Here is a 19,604-nt window from a genome sequence, read left to right on the forward strand (position 1 = left end):
CCACAATGCCGCCAAAGCAAGTATGCAAATTCTTTCAACAGGGAAACTGCCGATTCGGTAACTCGTGCAAGAACATCCATCCGTCCGGCGGCGTCAACGCAGCCTTCAAAGCTTTTCAAGACAAATCTCCAAGTGACTTGGCCAACACCATCAAAACAGACCTTAATGAACTACCGACCTTCCATTTTAAGCCTACTTTGACAACTTACGGTCTCAATGAACATACAGCGAATAGTTTGATCGAAGGCAGAGACTTGTCTCCAGAAGAGCAAAGGCTCCAGTATATGGAAGCAGCAGCCAACAATACGCTTGACGCGTATAACAGAAACATTGAGTTGCGCCAAAAGGATATGGAGTATTGCGTCGAAGAAATCAAAGCCAAGGATAGCCTTGCTGCTAGGTACCAGCAGGTTGGAGCTACGCGGAAAGAGCTGATCAAGCCGTTTATCCCGAAAAGTCTAGAACAGAGTATTAACGATCTACAGAATAGCAATTCCACCGGGTTCGGTGGCTCGTCCGCTTTTGGCTCGTTCGGCGGGTCTGGGAATTCAGGCTCTTCTGGGTTTGGATCTTCTGGGTTCGGTTCTTCGGCTTTTGGTGGTGGAGGTGGTTCTTCAGGCGGTGCCTTTGGCGCACAGAACACTTCGACGTTTGGGCTGCAAAATACCCAGCCTTCGGCGTTTGGGCTGCAAAATACACAAAATTCAGCATTTGGGCTGCAAAATACAGCACAGACATCAGCATTTGGGCTGCAGAACACTGGAGGAGCGTTTGGTAACCAGAATTCGGCTGGGTTTGGCCAGTCAGGGTTTGGAAATACAGGTGATAAAGGGGGTAGTGCTTTTGGTTCGTCTCCGTTTGGAGGGCTGAATAATGCTAAACCTTCAAGTGGATTCGGTTCTCTGGGCTTTTCTTCTAATAATAATGCATCAGGTGGAGCTTTTGGGGGAGCCTTTGGCTCGCAGGCTACGTCAGGAAATACTGGAGGAGCGTTTGGATCGCAAAGTACTTCAGGAAACAGTGGTGGAGCATTTGGGTCACAGAGTACTTCAGGAAGTGGAGCATTTGGGTCACAGAGCAGCGGCGCCTTTGGGTCTCAAAACAATAAACCAGCAACAACACAGCCTGCTCAACTGAGCAGTGGTTTCGGACAACTGGGATTCGGACAACTGGGTTTTGGCCAATCTGGTTTTGGACAATCTGGCTTTGGCCAGCTGGGATTCGGACAATCAGGATTTGGTGGTTCTGGAAGCGACAACAAGACAGGCTCAGCGTTTGGTCAGTCAGCATTTGGCTCTTCCAACCAGTCCAACAACACATCTGCATTTGGCTCTTCTAACCAGACCACATCTGCATTTGGCCAAAGCGGGTTTGGACAAAAACCAGCTACTGAATCTTCACCATTTGGCCAAGCATCAACAAACACCAACGCCAACCAAGGCTTTGGAGCCTCTCAACCGTCACAAACATCCGCTTTTGGCCAATCAGGGTTCGGTTCAGCCAAACCAAGTGCTTTTGGCAGCAGCCAGCCTCAATCTACAACATCAGCATTTGGCCAAACCACTTCCCAGCCAGCGCAAAACCCATTTGCTCCAGCCCAACCTTCCAACGCTGCAGGTACAGCTCAAACAGGTACAACAAACAACCAACCCAATTCTTCAGGGTTTGGAGGGTTCACCAGTGCTCCAAGTAACGCTCTGCCCTTTGGAGCTGCTCCAACAACAGCACCAGCACAACAAACTCCACAAACCAGCGCTTCTTCAAGCTCTGGCGATGTTTATCCTGACGCATACAACGAACGCCAGTTCGAGCTTGGTCTTGTTCCTGAAATACCTCCTCCACCCCAGATATGTCGATGAACAACAAACGACATATCGTCAACTACCTCAGCATACACAACAAAGAAGCATTACATTACCGCTTTCGTTATAACTAATTCATAAATATACATGTCCATGTGGAATGGACCAAGTCATTGCCATTTGCAGCCAGTTGGTACTTGGCATACACACCCGTGCACCACGCATTATCACCATCCCAACTACCACAACTTCCACATTCCTTCTTCTCCAACCATGGCATGATCTGTGTAGAATGCACAAACCCAAACATCAAGCTGCTCTTCACAGAGTTCAAAAGCAAGTACATCCAAATGTCCGTTTGTCCTGAATGCGGCAAGTTGGCTGACAAGTATATTGAGTTTGACTATGTCATTCTCTTTTTGGATGTGCTTCTTTTGAAGCCCCAGGCGTACCGCCATTTGGCGTATAACGTCGTGGAGGAAGCGATCTTCGCCAATAAGAAAGCTCTTTCCTTTTTTGAAAGGTATAAACTGCTTTTGCGTTATGCTGCGTTGACGGTGCTTTTTGAAGTGTACCTCAATTGGGCATATGAAGAGAAACACGAAACACATAGCGTTATTGTGGAACGTGTTTTGCAGAAACCGGTTCCGCTTCAGTACTTGTTCTTCATTTATCAGCAATTGGCCGAAAGGATCGTGCTTTGCACGCTTATCGATACGTGTTTCAGGACATTCATTGGCTGGGGGAAGGAACCCAATAGGAACCTACCGCCGGCGCTTCAACGGGGGTACCTTATATCGGTGCTTTTGCTGACGGTGTTCATGTCGTTGTCGATTAAATGCATTCCGATTATCATGTTGATTTGGCCGTATGATAATCATAGTGTTGCTTCCATTGTGGTTGATATCTTGGGCCTTGTCAATACTATTGAAGCGCTTCGAATTAATATTGGATCTTCGTATTTGCTGACGTCAGCCATTGTCGTTGGCGCTTCAATCGTGCTGGTTTTGTTTCGGAAACTTGCAATCAGCGTGTTGGTAGCAGCACTAGGCGAATCCTCAGCGACTGACTTGTTCATTGGCGAGCTCGTACTCTGGAGAGAACAAGCATACGCTATGAAGAACTTCTTTGCCGCTTAAAACTCAGGAATGGGCTTTTTGGATGTATGTCCATCGGGACCAATAACAAGCACCTGGTCGTTCTCCAACGCAATAATAGGACCGTCGAGGTCATTAATCAAGTCTGGATACTCGTACGTTTGTTGCGACTCTCTGCGCTCATCCAAGGTTTGGCCTCTGTCCAGAGCATTATCGTCTTCAAGATCCTCCTCCTCGTCGCCGTGGAAAGGCAATTGGTTGTTTTCAATGGCTCTCAAGGCAATGAACGAAGACAAGGGGATGTAATGGCGGTGGAAGTTCCAAAGCACCGCCATCGTAAAGACAGCCAAAGGAACCATAAACGTGGCACACACATACGCCTTCAGCGAGGCAAGCGTGCCGAACATGGTGGTATGGAAGATCAAAAGTCCCAAAATGACTCTTCTGACCACCAACGGCCACACTTTACCCGTATTGTGTGGCGGATGGACACATGCATAAAGCAACTGGTACTTAAACACAAAGTACCCGATAATGAAATAGATCAACCCGGCGGTAAGGATTTTCGTCGAAATCACGGAATATGTGATGGTAATAATTAATACAAGGATAGGCTGTGGCAACTGCAACCCGAAATTAAACACCGGCGGCTTATAAAGATTAAGATAGTCTCTGGGCGTCTTGCACCAGAAGATGTTGCCAATAGGATACTTGAGAAGGTTACCCAAAAGGAGCAATTTATAAGGAAAAATACCAATGCCCTGAAGGATAATCAAATCCACATAAAACAAACTCAACTTTTGAAGTGAATACGCCAATTGGTAAGCGAGCTGAGCAGTATCACTGATTATAGCAGTTCCGAAAAGCGTAAACACAAGGAACAAGTTCACAAAGATGTAAAAGAAGTTCTTGGAGACAATAGACAACTCTTCATCTCCATGGGACGTATAGCCCTGTCTCTTCGTGACCCAAATATAGAAATATGGCATGACGATGTTGAATATGGTAAAGACATAAGGAGGTAAAATACCTGTAATGAGGTTCTCTGCCCACTTATGGTCTTTCAAAAAGGCCCCCAATTTAGGTGCAACCTTCGAAATGGTCTTGACGTTTAAGAAATTAGATAAGAACTTCACCGGGAACACCAAAAGAACGGAAACGAGACCAATAAAGACCATAACAAAGAAGATTCTGGTGTTACGTTCTTTTCTGGTCAAACAGAGATTCTCCCAGATGATATCGTGAGGAGCAGGCGCCAAGTTGGTAATTAAATGGTTCACTTTGGGGTCAAGCACTGCCTGGGCAAGCATCTGGGCTTGAGCGACCGAACGCATAGTAATGAACGCAGTAGAACTTGGAGGAAACTCACGAAGCCTATACCGTTTGATCTCCTTATCGATGATTTCAAGCTGGTTCGTGTAGTAGCTGATAGAATCGACTTCAGGGCCAAAAATGCCCCACCAGCCCTTTCTCATCTTTGGTCTTTTTGCAGCATCGTCGTTTAAAAGCGGAAGTTGGCTGGCACTCCCGTCAAGAGCGTTATGGTCATCAATATGCTCAGAGATCTGGTCAATGATGGACGGCGTTGAAACCGCCGAAGCAGCGTTACTTTCAACGTCACTAGTAGACCCAGCGCCATCTTCTTCATCGGTAAATGCCGTTCCCAGCGATTGCCCTAGATTAAACAGATCACCTATCGAAGGCCTTATCCGAGAAGTCATCACATCGGTAGTATTCTTAAGCCCATTGGTGCTCAAATACTCCACCCACGTAACCTCAAGCAGCCGAAGAACCTTCTTCCGCAACTTAAACAAGGTATTAAGCGCATTCCATTCCTTAACCACAACCACATCCTGGACTTCTCCCACTCCCAACAGGTTGATATGCCTCTTGAGCGCCTCTTCTTCACGCAACAGCGGCAGAATACCCAGAAGCTTGATTGTACGGTCCGTAATAGAACTCTGTTTCCCAAGGTAGCTCTGTCTCATATCAATAATCCTCAATGTCTGTCTGTGAAGAAGGTAGATAACAAGACCAGTAAACACATACGTGAACGCCGTGTACATCCACAAAATCGGCTCATCGTCAGGTTTCTTATGTTTAAGAAGCTCCACGAGCTTCACGCCAAACCCCACTGCCGCCAGCCCAGTAACCGTAGAGTTATTACCTTCATCTCCATCCCCATCGTCATCCGGATCCGGAAGGTCCATACGGCCCGTATACTTATACCGAACGGGAGAAATCACCGTCACAGCAAACACAACACACGTGGCCAACGCTGTGATGCACATCTTAAAGAAACCAAGAAACACCACTGCATCAAGCCCAGCATGTTCTAGCACCTGGCTTTCACTGATTTTAAACACAATGGGCACCCAGCCAAATAACGAGTTTTGCGGGAGCAAAGGCAAGTTCTGCCGCAGATGACTATGGAGGTAATTCTGGTTGATTCGGTTGAAATTGGCCACATAGATCCTGGGGTACTTCTTTCGTAGTATACAAAAGATAAGAAAGGCAGAAAGGCCTAGGAAGAGCGCCACGAGCAACTGGACCCGGGCGATTCTTGCGCCTGCCCTGTAGCCCGTGCCGTCCCGAATGGGGTCGTAGATGGGCCTTGAAACGTTGGTAAGGAGATCCATGGAGGTGTGGATGGGAAGTCATGTCTGGCTTGCTGATATGGCTGAGGTCACGTGACCGAGTTTGGGACATTGCATTTTAAAGGTCGCCACGCCTCCGATAAGCCAAGGCAGGGGGGGTTTTGGGTATAGGGACGCTACCTGAGCAGACAGAGCTGCTCAGATAATTGTTTGGAGGGACGGGATAGGCCATTGAATGGGTGACCTTGTCTGGTGTACGGGTCTTTTCTAAACCCTATCTGTATGTTTTGATATCAATTTGCAACCATTAATGAGTTACCTCTATATTAAGCGATTTGTCGAAGAACAAGTTGAAATACTCAGTCAACCGTTGGTTATTGATGATGACGTGCGCCGGGTAATGGCCAAACACAATCTTCCCGAAGAAACGGTGAAAAACGCCCTTTTCAAAGTCAACCTACTGTTGAAGAGACATAACAAGCACAAGTTCAGTAAACAGGTGGTACATCAGCTTGTGCAGCAGATTACGAAAAACGAACATGATAAGCTTATGAAGGTGAATGAACAGTTACAAAAAGTTACCCAGTTAGTTCAGCCTATAATTGTGCCTGAAGCCAAAGGAGGACTTACAGTACTGGAAAGAGTTACTAGGCTACAAGAATTGGCAGATGTTTTGCCTGAACCAGCCTATTTATTTGCATTGGACGGAGGGGAAGATGAGGAAGCAGAGAAGGAGAAGGTTGAAGAAAAGGAGGAGGATAACGAGGATGGGCTTATAGTGGATGATCAGGATAGAGTGGAACGGATCCTGAAGAAACAGCTTGAAGAAGAGTATATTCAGGCGATCAGGGAGGAAGTTAAAGAAGACGTGACGTTACAGAAAGCCACCAATGAAGAGCTACGCCAGCGGTATGCTGCCCTTCGTGAACAGTTGGTAGAGATCAGCCAGAAGCTTATTTATGACCAGCAGAAGTTGGGGTACTTGGAGGCGCTTGAAAAGAAGGTTGAGGCTTTGAAGGGCAGTGGGATGGAGGCGCTGGAGGCGCTGGAGGCGCTGGAAGGTGGAAGAGATGACCTAGAGGCCCAGATCACCAGGTTCCGTATTCTCGTGGAGAAGTTGGAGTACGCCACGACGTAGGGTGGCAGGTGGGGGATGAGGGAAGGGAAGGGAAGGCAGATTTTTAAGAGTTTAAGACGTTAATTGAGGAGAATGGGTCGGTGGAAATTCGAAAGGACGGATGGTCCAGTTATTTATGATACTGGTATATTCCAAGATTCAGGTTTCAACCAAGCCAAGTCCAAGTCAAACGCAAGCCAAATTCTCCTGATAAAATACTGATTTCTATCGAGAAAGCGAGGCTATCAGTTATGCTGGTCCTACACTGAACGCGTTTAGGTTCATGTCTTGTGCTTTGTCTGTGTCTTCAAGTGAAGAGCATCATCCAACGGCTCTCCAGGCCTCTCATCGACCAGCCTTAGCTAAATCGATGCCCAAGCAGCAGCAAAAAGATAAATGGCGTTCGAATCATGCCCATATTATAATAGTACTGTCCTTCACAGACATCAGTATACCCATAATCCATAAAGCATACCATTCAAATCTTCAACCACAACACACCCTACACTTTCTACACATCTCTAGTAAGAGTCTATATTAAAAGGTAAATATTAACGAGACGCTTAGTCGAACAAACCGAAGCCCATGTCGTCGTCAGACTCCTCCTTGGCCTCTTCCTCCTTCTCCTCAGCAGCAGCCTCGTCAGCACCGCCAGCAGCAGCACCAGAAGAAGCACCACCAGCGGCAGCACCACCAGATGGAACAGAAGCCAACTTGGTGTTACCCTCGGCAATCAACTCCTCAACAGACTTGCCGTCCAATTCAGACAACAAGGTGGAGATTCTGGACTGGTCAACCTCAGCACCAACAGTCTCCAAGAGAGAGGAGATGTCAGAAGCAGAAGGGGCGGAGTTACCACCCTGGACCAACAACAAGTAAGCAGCCAAGTACTTCATTTTAGAATAATCAGTTTAAGCGGGAAAAGTGCAGACTATCCTTTGGATGAGGAGGATGAATATTGAAGATTTTTTTTTTCAGTGAGTATGTGGAAAGGCCGGTACACCAGCGGTACCTTTGGCTGGATAGCTTGGATGGCTCCAGCCAGCCAAGCGTCAAAGCGGGCCCCAAGACAAGTCAGAAGCTTATTGTTATCCTTTCATGGATTCAATACGGGCCCATTTATTTGAATTGAACGGGATTCTATGAATTTCAATATATGTGGTCACGTGACCCTGCTTGGTCAGCAGCAGAGACCCTCCGCCAAAAAGCACTTAAAGGGGTGCTGTCGGGGTGAAACTCTGCCTACAAGGCACTTTACCGCCAGGTAAAGTGCCGATGTTGTCCATTTTCTCTTCCCTCCCCCCAATGCCGAGTTGTGTTGGGCCTGGCTGGCTGCAAAAGACAGTCACGGCCTCACGTGACCAAGACCCATCACCGACATCCACCAAATCGAGCGAGGGCTGGAGCATACTTAAACCGCGTGTCACGTGATCCGAGCGTCCCCTTCCCCCCCAAACGCTGCGAAATTATCCTCCCTCATACACTCCCTGCCAGACAAAAATTTTCATCCATAAACCCATAGATTTTTCTTCTGTTACAACTTAACAACCCATCATGGCTGAGACTAGTATGTACTGACCCCTCCACGGCGCAGAAACGACAGAAACGACGATCCAGAAAACGAAAAATCCATCAAAAATATAAAGAGAGTGTCCAAAGCGTTCCTTTCCAGAGACCCCAAACGTCCAATCCAGGTAACCATCAATGATGTCCAACAACTGAAGTGAAGATCCAAAACAACCTTGATTATTGAAGTTCCTCCTCCCTCTCCTTCGTTAATGTCAACCCAACCTGCCATCCTTCTTTTCATGTACTAACCCCAGACACTAGGAAGAGAACGTTCAAGTCCTTCTCGTTCAAAGGCGTTGACCTCGAGCAGCTTTTGAAGCTCGACACCGAGGAGTTCACCCAGCTCTGCGGTGCCAGAGTCAGAAGAAGATTCTCCAGAGGTTTGGGCGCCAAGCCTATGGGCTTCATTGCCAAGTTGAGAGCCGCCAAGTTGGCTGCCCCAGCTAACGAGAAGCCAGCTATTGTCAAGACCCACTTGAGAAACATGATTGTTGTTCCAGAGATGATCGGCTCCGTCGTTGGTGTCTACAACGGTAAGGTTTTCAACACCGTCGAGATCAAGCCAGAGATGGTTGGCCACTACTTGGGTGAGTTCTCCATCACTTACACCCCAGTCAGACACGGTAGAGCCGGTAACGCTTCTTCCAGATTCATTCCATTGAGATAGGCTGTCATATAGTAATACTAGTATAAGAGAGAGCGTTGTAGAAATTTAGCTATATTGGCGATAGCCAATATCTAGTGCCAATATACCCAGTAGCAACTATCTCATCGCACTACTACACCTCCTCCCCATGGTGGACCCTATCAAAGAGGTGGCCTACGGCGCTGCAGCAGGCTGTGTGGGTAAACTCATTGAGTTCCCGTTCGACACTATCAAGGTTCGGCTCCAGCTGGCGCCCAGCCAGCTTTCTACCGTGCAAGTCATCTCATCTACCTTCAAACAAGAAGGACTAGTGAATGGCTTCTACAAGGGCATTCGGGCGCCCATGGTCGGGGCGTGCTTGGAGAATGCTGTGTTGTTTCTGGCGTTTCAGTATGGCCAGGAAATGGTCAGGAATGGCACGTCTTTGAACCCTTCTGGGTTGGTTGCAGTGTGTGCCTCGGGAGCGTTTTCTGGGTTTGCTGCTTCTTTCGTCTTGACGCCCGTGGAGCTTGTTAAATGTAAACTTCAGGTTCTGAACCTTCATCTGCATTCGAAACTGGCTTCGTACGGGTCCGTGGTGCTGAAAATCATCAAAAGAGAAGGTGTGGTTGGACTATGGCATGGCTTGAGCTCTACGTTGCTTCGAGAGATGGCAGGAACGGCAGTATGGTTTGCTACCTATGAAGAATCTCTAGGAGCCCTTCGAAAACATAACCCTAAAGCTGAAAATACCAATTGCTTGGTTTCGGGCGCTGCTGCTGGCTTCATGTTCAACTTATCTATCTTTCCAGTGGATACCATCAAACTGGTGATTCAAACGCACGACGTGACGCTGCCGACGCTGGGGAAACTCAGCTTTGGCCAGGCGGTGGCCAATTTGACCGCCAGGAAGGGCGGCCTCCTAAACTTGTACAATGGTCTTTCCATCACCTTGGTACGGTCCATCCCAGCCAACGCCGTGATCTTCTACGTCTACGAGTACCTCAAGACGAACTTCTAGATCACACAGACGCATTATTTATTCAATAGACAGTTAAAAGAGCGTGGCGGCGGCCTGGAGGTCGTCGGCGTTGATAAGGTCGCATCCAAGGCTCCAGAGCGTCTTCCAGTGGGAGTCTCTCACATAGATGGGCCAGTCAACACCGCCCCAGATTCTCGTACGGAGTCCGTGCTCGTGGGCCTTGTCGAAGTAGCTCTTGAGCGCTTTCTGGTGCTCTTCGGTCAAGTCTCCACGTACAGCCAGCTTATAGAGTTTATCGCCGAGCAACTGCTGAAGCGAAGCACTGGCGAGTTTGCACGAGCGCTCGTAACGGGTCCAGTCTTCATCAGACGTTTCATCAGTGAACTTCTGCAATGGACAGTCAGCGTAAACATACCTATTCTCGCCAGAAGTCAGTTCCTGGTCAACCACGTCCCAAGGCACATCTCCAGTTAATGTGAGAATGATAGGCCCGTCAACGTGTTTATTGTTCTTGCTATCATAATAAGCCAAGTAGTCCTTATCGATAAACCGCTTCAAGTATGGTTTCAACTTTTCATAAAGTTCGTGTCCCTCAGTCTTCAAGTCCAACCAGAAGAACAACGGGATCTCAGGGGCATCGTAAAACACACTAAACTTGGAGTCGATTTTTTCAAGAATCGGTACAGAAAAGTCCTTGTTTGCTCCCTCAAGAAAGTAGTACAACGGGTCCAAGTACAACGCATCCAAGGTGTTGTGCAGCGACAAGTACACCTGGTTATGGCCCACGTACACCTCGTTATTCTTAAACTCCTGGGTAGTTTCCGTAACAGTATCACTCACCGTGTACGTTTCATTGAAATGCCAAATGTCTCCTTCCACACTCACCACTCCCCACAGCAAAGCGTCCAAAAGAGGTCTCTTTCTCCAGTAGTCATTATGTGAATGGATAGCCTTGATATGGACATCTCTGGTGAGCGATTCGGCCGTTTCAAACCGGTACGCCGGTATGTGAGATGTTGGATCAGCAATCTGGGGTCTAAAAACGTTGATCATCTTGATGAAGAAGAAGAAGCAAACGAGTAGTTCTTGCTTAAATTGACATGTTTTCGCAGCTACTTGCGGCACCACGTGAAGTCACCCCGGATTTTGTGGATTTTTCAGTGCATGCGCATTTTAAGTAATGGCTGCAAAATGGGAAAACGTGGTTTATTCAGGGGATTGGGATTTCTGGGGGACGGTGTTCGAGGGAGGTGATTGGCGGAAGGTGAGGAACTGTTGGAGGGTTTTTTGAAGGTTTTGGAGGTGGGCGGATTGGAGTTCTGGGGGAAGCTCGTCAGAAGTGGCTTTGCTTGTAATGGTGATGACTTTCTGTAGAATGGAAGCAGCGTAGGTGACGGATGGATCTATTCGTTCACTGACCTTTTTCCATGACTCTTCGCCTTGGGTCAAGAACAGTGGGCAGGTTGTCCAGTGGACGGTGTTGTCCATGGAAGATACGCCATAGGCCACAGGCCAGTCTTCTCCTTCAATGTGGCCTCTGGATGCTTCTAAAACGTTGCATATGCTTTGGATCGGTGTAGAAAGGGCACAGAGTTGCTTTAGTTGGGATTCTGAGGGTTTGCTGGATTCGAGGTCGGTGGAATGCTGGAGGAGCTGGGCATGGCTGTAGACGCAAAGTGCAAGGCTCATGTGTGAATTGACCAATACCTTGTCTTCTTTGAGGACGTAGAACGGTTCAAGGTACTTCTCTACGGACGTATCTTTCAGTATCCCTTTTTCAGCACCGTTTAAAACCATTGTTGCCTTGATGAGTGCTGTAAAGTCGTTGAGCTCACCGCTGTCAAACTCTTCCCATGTAGGACTCGTCATATATTCCCCATACGAGTAACTTTCATTGGACATTGGAAACGGAAACTTGTATAGTTTGGCTTCTTCAAACACATACGAGAAAGCGCCAGGCCTCTCGATGATGGGATCGATCCAAAAGTTCCATATAGCACGGACCTTCTGTTCCTTTTCTATTCGTTTCCGTTTGTTCATATTACCGCTCAACGATAAAAGTTCAATGTACTTGTTGGAATGGAGTATTTCAAGGAACTTCACATCCACAAGCCTGTGACGGTCAGCTTTCAACGTAGGCACTTTCCTTAATAATGTATAGCACAAGAGCATTCCGTGGTCGTCAAGCATATCCATATACTTGTAAGTTTTCATAATCCATGCTTCCTCGTCTGTATCGATATCCCATTTCTTCAACAGACATATTCGAGCTATTATAGCATGTATTAATGCAGCGTCATGGCGTAGAAATAACAGATGCAAAAAGGCTGATTTAGAAGGTAGGAGCTGGTCATTAGGGTGGCAGTAGCGATAGTAGTGGCTCAAAATCTGATCTAAAACCAGCCAGGTTGGTAGTTCATGTTTCTTAAGCTCGTCCTCCAGGATCGGGGTCGTTCCAGGCGCTGCTTCAACCTCACTGGTCTTATTTTTCGTTTGTGGAGAAGGCGATGCTGAAACCAGAGCTGAGGTTTCATTAGAGCTTGGTTCTTTGGGTGCCTCTCCATCATAGTAGCTTGAAGGGTAGCCAGAGTAGTAACTTCCAGGAGGAGGAGGCGGCGGTGGATGAAACAGAAAATGCGGAGGAGGCGGAGGTGGAGGTGGAGGCCCCAGAGATGCCAGGTACATTGATCTTCCAGAGCTGGACTCCTCGTGTCTCCTCAGTCCTGGTGGGCCTGGTGGTCCTGGAGGCCCTGGAGGCCCATGCTGTGAATAATATGAATAAGGAGAGCCATATGGAGGTCCATAAGGGCCTGGCAGTCCGTGTGGAGGCCCATGGCCCCAGTAGTGATGCCCATGGCGTCTAAATGCATGATGATGGTGATGATGGTGATGTCTTGGAGGCCCGTAAGGCCCAAAGAACCCTCTAGGCGGACCAGGGTAATGGTGATGAGGCGGTGGAGGCGGATGGTGAGGGTACGGCGGGTACTGGTGCCGTTGTTGATGTTTCAGACCATCCTTTGGTGGTCTTCGCTTTGGATCTGGCGGTCCAGAGCTCGGCAGCCGTAGCCCTGGCGTATTCAACGTAAATTCGTCCAATTTAGACGGCGTGTCAGGCTCGCTAGGCAGAAGGATCAACGGTGGAGGCCTTCTTCTTCGTTCACTGCTTCCACCACTATATTCACTGGCCAGGTCAGAACCGCCCAAATCAACAGACAGCCGTTTCCGTCGGCTTCCGCCTCGATGGCTTTGCACGAAAACACACTCTATTCCAACCATACGACAATTGGAGCATGTAGGACCATCTCTACCAGACAGCGTAGGCATGAACTCACCGTCACACTTGATCTTCTTCTCTCGGCACGAAAGACACGCTCTTCGAGCCACTGGGCGTGTTTGGCTCGGCAGCCTGGGCCCTACAGACGGTGAATATTGCAGCTGGGTCTCCAGGTCCTCGTCTGGCTCAGGTCTATATGATCTGTCAGAAGGAGCATCAACAGAAGACATTGGTCAATTGCAGTAGCATGTGAAAAAGGAAGGTACTGGGAGTTGCTTAAAGAAGGACTGGTTTTGGTTCTGGTTTTGGGTCTGGGCTGGGTGGTTTCTGGTTTCTGGTTCTTGGTAGTATACTGATAACCAGACGATGAACACTGTATATACTGAAACGAGGCAGGGCGGTTTTTTGCAACCAGTGGTGAAAGGATGGTTAAGTATCTTTAGAAATAAAGGTGAAAACCTGAAAAGGAAGGAAAATCGTGGAAAATCGTGGAAAAATAAAAAAGGAGATGGTGTTTTTTCTAAGTTTCGTGGAGGGGTCCCTGGGATGGCTTTTGTGGGCTTTTTCAGTGCAGATGGTGAGGCAGCGCCAGTGCTTAAACTGCCTAAGCGGGAACGGGTGGTGCCTTGAAAAGTGACACTTCTGGGGTCGAAGGAAGGGGAATTTGGAGGGATTTATATAGTTCGAGGACGGGCAAGGAAGGGGGGTTGGGAAATGTTTTCTGACTCGTATGTTTCAGAACGTGTAGGTGTGTTTCAGAGTATGTAGTTGGATAGCTCCGGAACGGGACCATCATGGTTCCATGTCGGCTGTGGAGTGGTGGGAGTGGGGGACAAAAGAAGAGGTAGTTGAAGATGGAGAGAAGATGATATAGATGGAAATGTGGTATTTTGAGGACTCAGTATAGAAATTGGGTGGGACCTTCTTGTGGTTCTTGATACTTTTAAATGGTTCCCTTGAGGAGCATTAAAGCATGGAACTATACCAGCTAGAGTACTTTAATGAGTATTTCTCACTATGAAGTTTACTGGCTTGATACTCTAGGTAAATTTATATTTATTTGGATTTATTTCAAGTACTTAAGTGTATATTAGATGTGGTCAATTCCTCTCCTAAGTTCTTCGTACCAATCATAAGAAAGTAGTATTACTTATAACGCATCCTATTCTACTTCTTTCTTTCTTTATCGTTATTATATTTCTTTTTGCTTTTTCATCTTCTTCTTTTATTGTCATTTACATATTTCAAGTTAACATCTTCATTCTGTACTGTCCCTCTCCAGTCCCCCTCCACGGCACCTACACCCTGTGTAAACGAATGTCCGTGTATAATGGTCTATTTACAGACTAGCGAAGAGTCTTTCTAACCTGAGTGCCACGGAGAATCAGCACGAGCTTGACGGAACCAGTCAACAACTCTTCCTTGAAGTAGAACAAGAAAGCAGCAGTGGTGATGGACTGGAACAACTTAATACCCAAACCACGGTACAAGCCTTCCAAACCTTCGTCAGAAACAATCTTCTGGATTTCCTGAACCATAGAAAGCTTCACTTCCTCGTCGCCAGTCTTCTCCAGCAACTGCTTCTTCTTAACGTGCATTCTCGACTTCAACGTGATGTATGGGTAAGTCAAAGTGGTAGCCACAAGCTTACCAAAAGCGCCAATAAAGAAAGCCTTGATACCGGTAAACGATTTAACACCGTTGGCAGCGACGATGATGTTCTTGATCTGCTCAAAGATCGTGTACTGGATGATTGGGTTAATCACCAACACCAAGGCAGGGAAAACACCGGCAAAAAGGGTTCCCAAGCCGTCCTGCTCGACAATCTCCAAAATAGCCTTAATGGTAGAACCGCTCAGGTTACCGTGTTCCTTAGCCTTGGTCATCATTCTAGTGTTGGCGACCCAAAATGGGTTTGTGCCTATCACAGTGATAGCACCGGCAATGGCACCGGTGATAATTGACTGAACCGTCGAAAGCCCGCCTCTCTTAAGCTTCCCAGCCCTGTTGGCCTTCAAAAACACATTCAGTGTCAACTCATAAAAGTAGTAGTAAATGAACTGGGAAAGCGTGATTCCGTACAACGCCAGCTCAAGTCCCGAGTACAACCCTAGCACGCCCTTCTCCTTCAAAATCTGCTTGGTAGCTTCCACAGAAGACGTTTTCTTCGCGTCCTCTTCCTTCTTCTTCTTGGTGGTCTGGGCCAACGTCGACAACGTGACCAACGGGTACGTGACAATCATGGAAAGGGCACCGCCGCCAGCACCGGCAATAGCATGGGCAATCTCGTCGCTGTCAGACATATTTTGGAAATAAATAAGTGGTGTTTTGGTAGAAAACCTGGGGTATTCTGGGGTAGTAGATATATATTTTTCGCGAGCGCACTTGAGCCAGTGTTGATGTTTGGAGGTGGAGGAAAGAAGGGAAGAAAGGGGTGGACCAAAAAGGGGGTTCCCGAATTTTCTGCAATATATAAAGGGCCGATTCCTGGTCAGTTTTTTGTGCTGATTTTTGTGGTGCTTTCAGTTCCCCCGAAATATGTTTCCCCGTGGAAATAACTGGACCTTTCTGAACCGTCCCCACGGGTCCTCCAGACCGTGGATGCACCGTGGCCGAGGCCTTTCACATGCGCCCCCGCAGAGGCCAGAGCGAGAGGACGAGGAAGAGAAGGAAGTGGAATGGCTGCAAAAGACAGAGTTGAGGTTGGAAGGGGTATAAAAAATAAAGTATAAATTATATGGACATTTTTTGGTTTTTGTGCTTTTGGGTGGTCGTTTTGGGGGAGGCTTGAGGAAGTGGAGGTATACGGAAGTGAGAAGGTGAGGAAGGGTGGAAAATTGGTTATGGACACTTTCGGGTGGTGGTTTTTTTTTCTTTGTTTTGGACGTAAAGGGGGAGTCGTTGGTGGGATTGGAGGATGTTTGGGGGTTGTTTGGGGGTTGTTTGGAGAAAGGGAGAATGGAATGGGTGGTGGTTGGTGGTTGGAGGAATGTGAGACATGGAGGGTGACGGTTGGTTGACAACTCTTAGGGGGTTTGTGGAGGTAAGAGATTTTGAAGAATGTGGAGAAGGATTGGTTGGTAAGAGATAGTAAGGAACTTGGAAAATTTTATGTTTGGTGGGGCTACGATGGGTAGTAGATCTGGTGGTGGATATATACCTACTCTCGTTTTCATATATACTCTTCTGTAGCACCTCCAAGTTTCTTGTGGTCCCTTTTTTTTTTTTTCTTTTTTTTTATTTATGTAATATTTACTTAAACAGTATCATTCTTGTGGCGTCGTTATATTGTCAAATTTATCTATTTCCCGGTGTTCTTATCCCTATCTATTTCCAGTTCTGTCCTTCATTAGACTTTATGCTATGGAATGAGCTAAGGAACTCCCAGAACCATCATTCACCAGACACGATAAGAAAGCTTAAATCTACAACGGTCATGATGTTTTAGTATTTTATTTTTTCTTCTTCTTCTTTTTCTTTTACGATTGAATGTAACTTTCATGTTTTCAGTAGGCACTCCTCCAGTGGTAGCACACTGGGGAATCATTAATCGGTACGCCTATAATTATGCCCCATTTATTTGGCTTATTGGAGAAATAATAGGTCTGTTTTTCTCCAATGAACGACAATAGGGAAAGGCTATTCGAAATTGGCGGCTGAGTGTTATTAGGATACGTTTGGGTAAGTACTTGAAAGGTATGTCAATATCGTAAGCGTCAAAGATCTCATTAGTCATTCTAGGACAACTTATGCCTCTTTTTTAGCTTTCATTAATACCAAGAGGGCCTCCTCATGATCTGGCGGTCTGTCCAACTTCCAGAATACTATACTTATCAAACAAAACGTTAAAAGCCAGGCACCAACAAAGAAACAGCCAATACAAGGGGACTTTCTTCACCACGAATTTCTTAATTCTTCTTGTCATAAAACAAACCCTCTCTTATAGTAACCATCTACACCCAGCAGCATCTGGTTTATCCTCCATTCTACCCTTAAGCAGTACTATTTACATGCGATTCTAACTCTGGTTCTGACTCTCCTGGATCAACTGTTCCGTCACCGCCTCAAGCAGCTTGTCGCCCTTCAAGAACTTCTCCCTCACAAACTCCTCTGCCAGCTTCTTACCGTGCACGTACGCCACAGCTCCCACAAGAGCATACATCATATGTGCGCTGACCTTCATTTCTCCACTAGACTCAAACGTCAAGTGGTGGTTGTGCAGTTTCCAGAACATGTTCTGGTTGAGGTTATGCTGTTTGGCGAAAAGACCCAAACTCGTCTTCCCTCCAAGCTCCTTGGCCACGGGCGTGCCCAACACATCCAAGTTCTTCCCGTTGATAGCGTTTTCGTTGCTTGTTTGCTGCTCAATGACATGTTTAGCCAAAAAGAGACTAAGCACCTTCAGGCCCATCACCACAAGCTTCTCATTGTACACTTTTATACCGTTACCAAACGATTTGTGCGTGAGAACCTGGCGAGCCATTTCTTCTGGAATGCTGTAGTTAGCCAAAAACTGTTTAATGGCGCTGGTGGCCTCGCTGGACCCGTATTCAATGCCAGTGTGTGTTTTAAACGCTTCTTTAGGGTCTCGACGAAGACCAGCCACTCTGGGACCGGTATGCAAGTAAATGGAGCGGGAAAAAAGCGCCAGACGAGGTGCTCTGGCTGCTCGTAATGGTACAAGACCGGCTTTGTCCACCAACATGACAAACTGGGGGATTTATAGTGGGGTTGGTGATTCTGAATCGGCTTCTTTTTCAGTAAGAATTTTTCGGTGCACTAAGTAGGTTGGTACAAGAGGGTTGTATGCAGGTTTCTCGCTTTAGCCCTTACAGAGATGGGCATCTCTCACCAAAGGCTTCTAATACTACTTCTACTTGGATGGACATTTTCAGGATATTGAGTCGAGGGGCGGCTCTCAAAACGAGTAAAGCGGCCACGGCTGACTTTTCAGAAAAATCGAAAAAACAAGACCCAAACAAGAACCACAAGTCTATCCAGGACGATATCGATAGAGAAACAGACTTCTTCAGAACAAAGAACCATAAACCCAAAGTGGAGGAAAAAGAAGACCAGGAAGAGGTCGAGGAGGCTCCAAAAGCGGTTATTTCTACGCCAGAAGATGCCCAGAAGTTCCGTAAATCAGCTGGGTCCAAGGTTACTGGCCATGATGTGCCTCTCCCCATCGGATCGTTTGAAGACTTGGTTTCCAGGTTTCAAATCAACAAAAGACTTTTGCATAACCTTCTAGACGCTGAGTTTGTGGAGCCAACGCCGATTCAGTGTGAAGGTATTCCTGTGGCGTTGAATGACAGAGACCTTATTGGATGTGCTCCTACAGGTAGTGGTAAGACATTGGCGTTTTTGATCCCGATGATCCAGACGCTTTTGGAGAATGCTCCTGCTAAGAATACGAAAATCAGGGGTCTTGTGATTGCGCCTACGAACGAGTTGGCGCTGCAGATTTTCCAGCAGCTTCAGACCATCACCAAGGGCCATAAGAGCTTGCCTAGTGCTATTCTTTCAAGGCAAATGGCTAGCCGGTTTCAGGATGGTGCTGTTAAGTCGACGAAATACGCTATTATCGTTTCCACGCCATTGCGTCTTCTAGATGTGGTCAAGAACGGGTTTGTCGATTTGACTACTTTAGAGCAGTTAGTCATTGATGAGGCCGATAGGCTTTTCGATAAGGGTTTCGTGGAGCAGACCGATGCACTTTTGGCGAACATGACGAATCCAAAGTTGAGGAGGTCTATCTTCTCTGCTACCATTCCTGCTGGTGTGGAAGAGCTTGCCAATTCTATCATGAGGGATCCAGTGAGAGTCATTGTGGGTCACAAGGAAGCTGCATCGCTGAATATCGACCAGAAATTGGTTTTCACGGGTAGCGAAGACGGTAAATTGGTTGCCATTCGAGAAATGCTCCAGAAAGGTGAGTTTAAGCCACCTGTGATCATTTTCTTGCAAAGTATCACTCGTGCCAAAGCATTGTTTCATGAATTGATTTACGATAAGCTTAATGTTGACGTTATTCACGCTGAGAGAACGCCTAAGCAGAGAGACGAGGTTATTAAGAGGTTCAAGAATGGTGATATCTGGGTTCTTATCACCACAGACGTGTTGGCCAGAGGTGTGGATTTCAAAGGTGTCAACCTTGTTATCAACTACGATGTTCCCCAAACAGCACAAGCATATGTCCACAGAATCGGTAGAACTGGGCGTGGTACAAACAAGGGTAAGGCCGTTACGTTCTTTACCAAGGAAGATACCACGATAGTTAAACCAATTGTCAATGTCATGAAGCAGTCTGGATGCACAGACGGATACAGTGAGTGGATGGAAAACATGAGCCGTTTGTCGTACCAAGACAAGCGTAAGATCAAGTCGAAGCAGGCCGAGAGATCAAACATCAGTACGGTGCCAAAGGTGGTGAAGCAGAAGAGAAAGCAGCGACAAGAGATGATTGCCGCTTCCAAGAGAAGAAAGGAGCAAGCTAACGGGGAGTAGCCGGTACTTAGGGATAATCAATGCATAGATAGAG

General features: G+C 47.0%; 10 protein-coding genes across 10 annotated transcripts; 5 read left to right on the plus strand and 5 right to left on the minus strand. All coding sequences in view use genetic code 12, as the record gives it.

Annotated features, from left to right (window-relative positions):
- Positions 1–5: 5 nt before the first annotated feature.
- On the plus strand, positions 6–2,871 carry ARV1 (sterol homeostasis protein; the record flags this gene model as incomplete). Its single annotated transcript, XM_025488500.1, has 3 exons — positions 6–1,820; positions 2,117–2,835; positions 2,865–2,871. 3 exons carry the CDS (start codon positions 6–8, stop codon positions 2,869–2,871), a joined length of 2,541 nt encoding a protein of 846 aa, XP_025343162.1.
- Positions 2,872–2,937: 66 nt separating this feature from the next.
- On the minus strand, positions 2,938–5,538 carry CXQ85_004895 (uncharacterized protein; the record flags this gene model as incomplete). The annotated part of the gene is made up of 1 exon (XM_025488501.1): positions 2,938–5,538. One exon carries the CDS (start codon positions 5,536–5,538, stop codon positions 2,938–2,940), a length of 2,601 nt encoding a protein of 866 aa, XP_025343163.1.
- Positions 5,539–5,806: 268 nt separating this feature from the next.
- CXQ85_004896 (uncharacterized protein) lies at positions 5,807–6,634 on the plus strand (the record flags this gene model as incomplete). Its single annotated transcript, XM_025488502.1, has 1 exon — positions 5,807–6,634. The coding sequence occupies one exon, from the start codon at positions 5,807–5,809 to the stop codon at positions 6,632–6,634; it is 828 nt and encodes a 275-aa protein (XP_025343164.1).
- A 542-nt stretch (positions 6,635–7,176) lies between these two features.
- Positions 7,177–7,509, minus strand: RPP2B (ribosomal protein P2; the record flags this gene model as incomplete). Its single annotated transcript, XM_025488503.1, has 1 exon — positions 7,177–7,509. One exon carries the CDS (start codon positions 7,507–7,509, stop codon positions 7,177–7,179), a length of 333 nt encoding a protein of 110 aa, XP_025343165.1.
- A 658-nt stretch (positions 7,510–8,167) lies between these two features.
- On the plus strand, positions 8,168–8,849 carry RPS15 (40S ribosomal uS19 domain-containing protein; the record flags this gene model as incomplete). Its single annotated transcript, XM_025488504.1, has 3 exons — positions 8,168–8,184; positions 8,208–8,336; positions 8,444–8,849. 3 exons carry the CDS (start codon positions 8,168–8,170, stop codon positions 8,847–8,849), a joined length of 552 nt encoding a protein of 183 aa, XP_025343166.1.
- Positions 8,850–8,976: 127 nt separating this feature from the next.
- ARG11 (Arg11p) lies at positions 8,977–9,828 on the plus strand (the record flags this gene model as incomplete). Its single annotated transcript, XM_025488505.1, has 1 exon — positions 8,977–9,828. The coding sequence occupies one exon, from the start codon at positions 8,977–8,979 to the stop codon at positions 9,826–9,828; it is 852 nt and encodes a 283-aa protein (XP_025343167.1).
- Positions 9,829–9,861: 33 nt separating this feature from the next.
- Positions 9,862–13,293, minus strand: CXQ85_004900 (uncharacterized protein; the record flags this gene model as incomplete). Its single annotated transcript, XM_025488506.1, has 2 exons — positions 9,862–10,842; positions 11,155–13,293. 2 exons carry the CDS (start codon positions 13,291–13,293, stop codon positions 9,862–9,864), a joined length of 3,120 nt encoding a protein of 1,039 aa, XP_025343168.1.
- A 1,116-nt stretch (positions 13,294–14,409) lies between these two features.
- CXQ85_004901 (uncharacterized protein) lies at positions 14,410–15,366 on the minus strand (the record flags this gene model as incomplete). Its single annotated transcript, XM_025488507.1, has 1 exon — positions 14,410–15,366. The coding sequence occupies one exon, from the start codon at positions 15,364–15,366 to the stop codon at positions 14,410–14,412; it is 957 nt and encodes a 318-aa protein (XP_025343169.1).
- Positions 15,367–17,081: 1,715 nt separating this feature from the next.
- CXQ85_004902 (mitochondrial 54S ribosomal protein mL57) lies at positions 17,082–17,768 on the minus strand (the record flags this gene model as incomplete). Its single annotated transcript, XM_025488508.1, has 1 exon — positions 17,082–17,768. The coding sequence occupies one exon, from the start codon at positions 17,766–17,768 to the stop codon at positions 17,082–17,084; it is 687 nt and encodes a 228-aa protein (XP_025343170.1).
- Positions 17,769–17,869: 101 nt separating this feature from the next.
- Positions 17,870–19,570, plus strand: CHR1 (RNA-dependent ATPase; the record flags this gene model as incomplete). Its single annotated transcript, XM_025488509.1, has 1 exon — positions 17,870–19,570. One exon carries the CDS (start codon positions 17,870–17,872, stop codon positions 19,568–19,570), a length of 1,701 nt encoding a protein of 566 aa, XP_025343171.1.
- Between the last annotated feature and the right edge of the window lie 34 nt (positions 19,571–19,604).

Source organism: Candidozyma haemuli (genome assembly GCF_002926055.2).
Source record: "Candidozyma haemuli strain B11899 chromosome Unknown H_2014730914, whole genome shotgun sequence".
Lineage (NCBI taxonomy): Eukaryota > Fungi > Ascomycota > Pichiomycetes > Serinales > Metschnikowiaceae > Candidozyma > Candidozyma haemuli.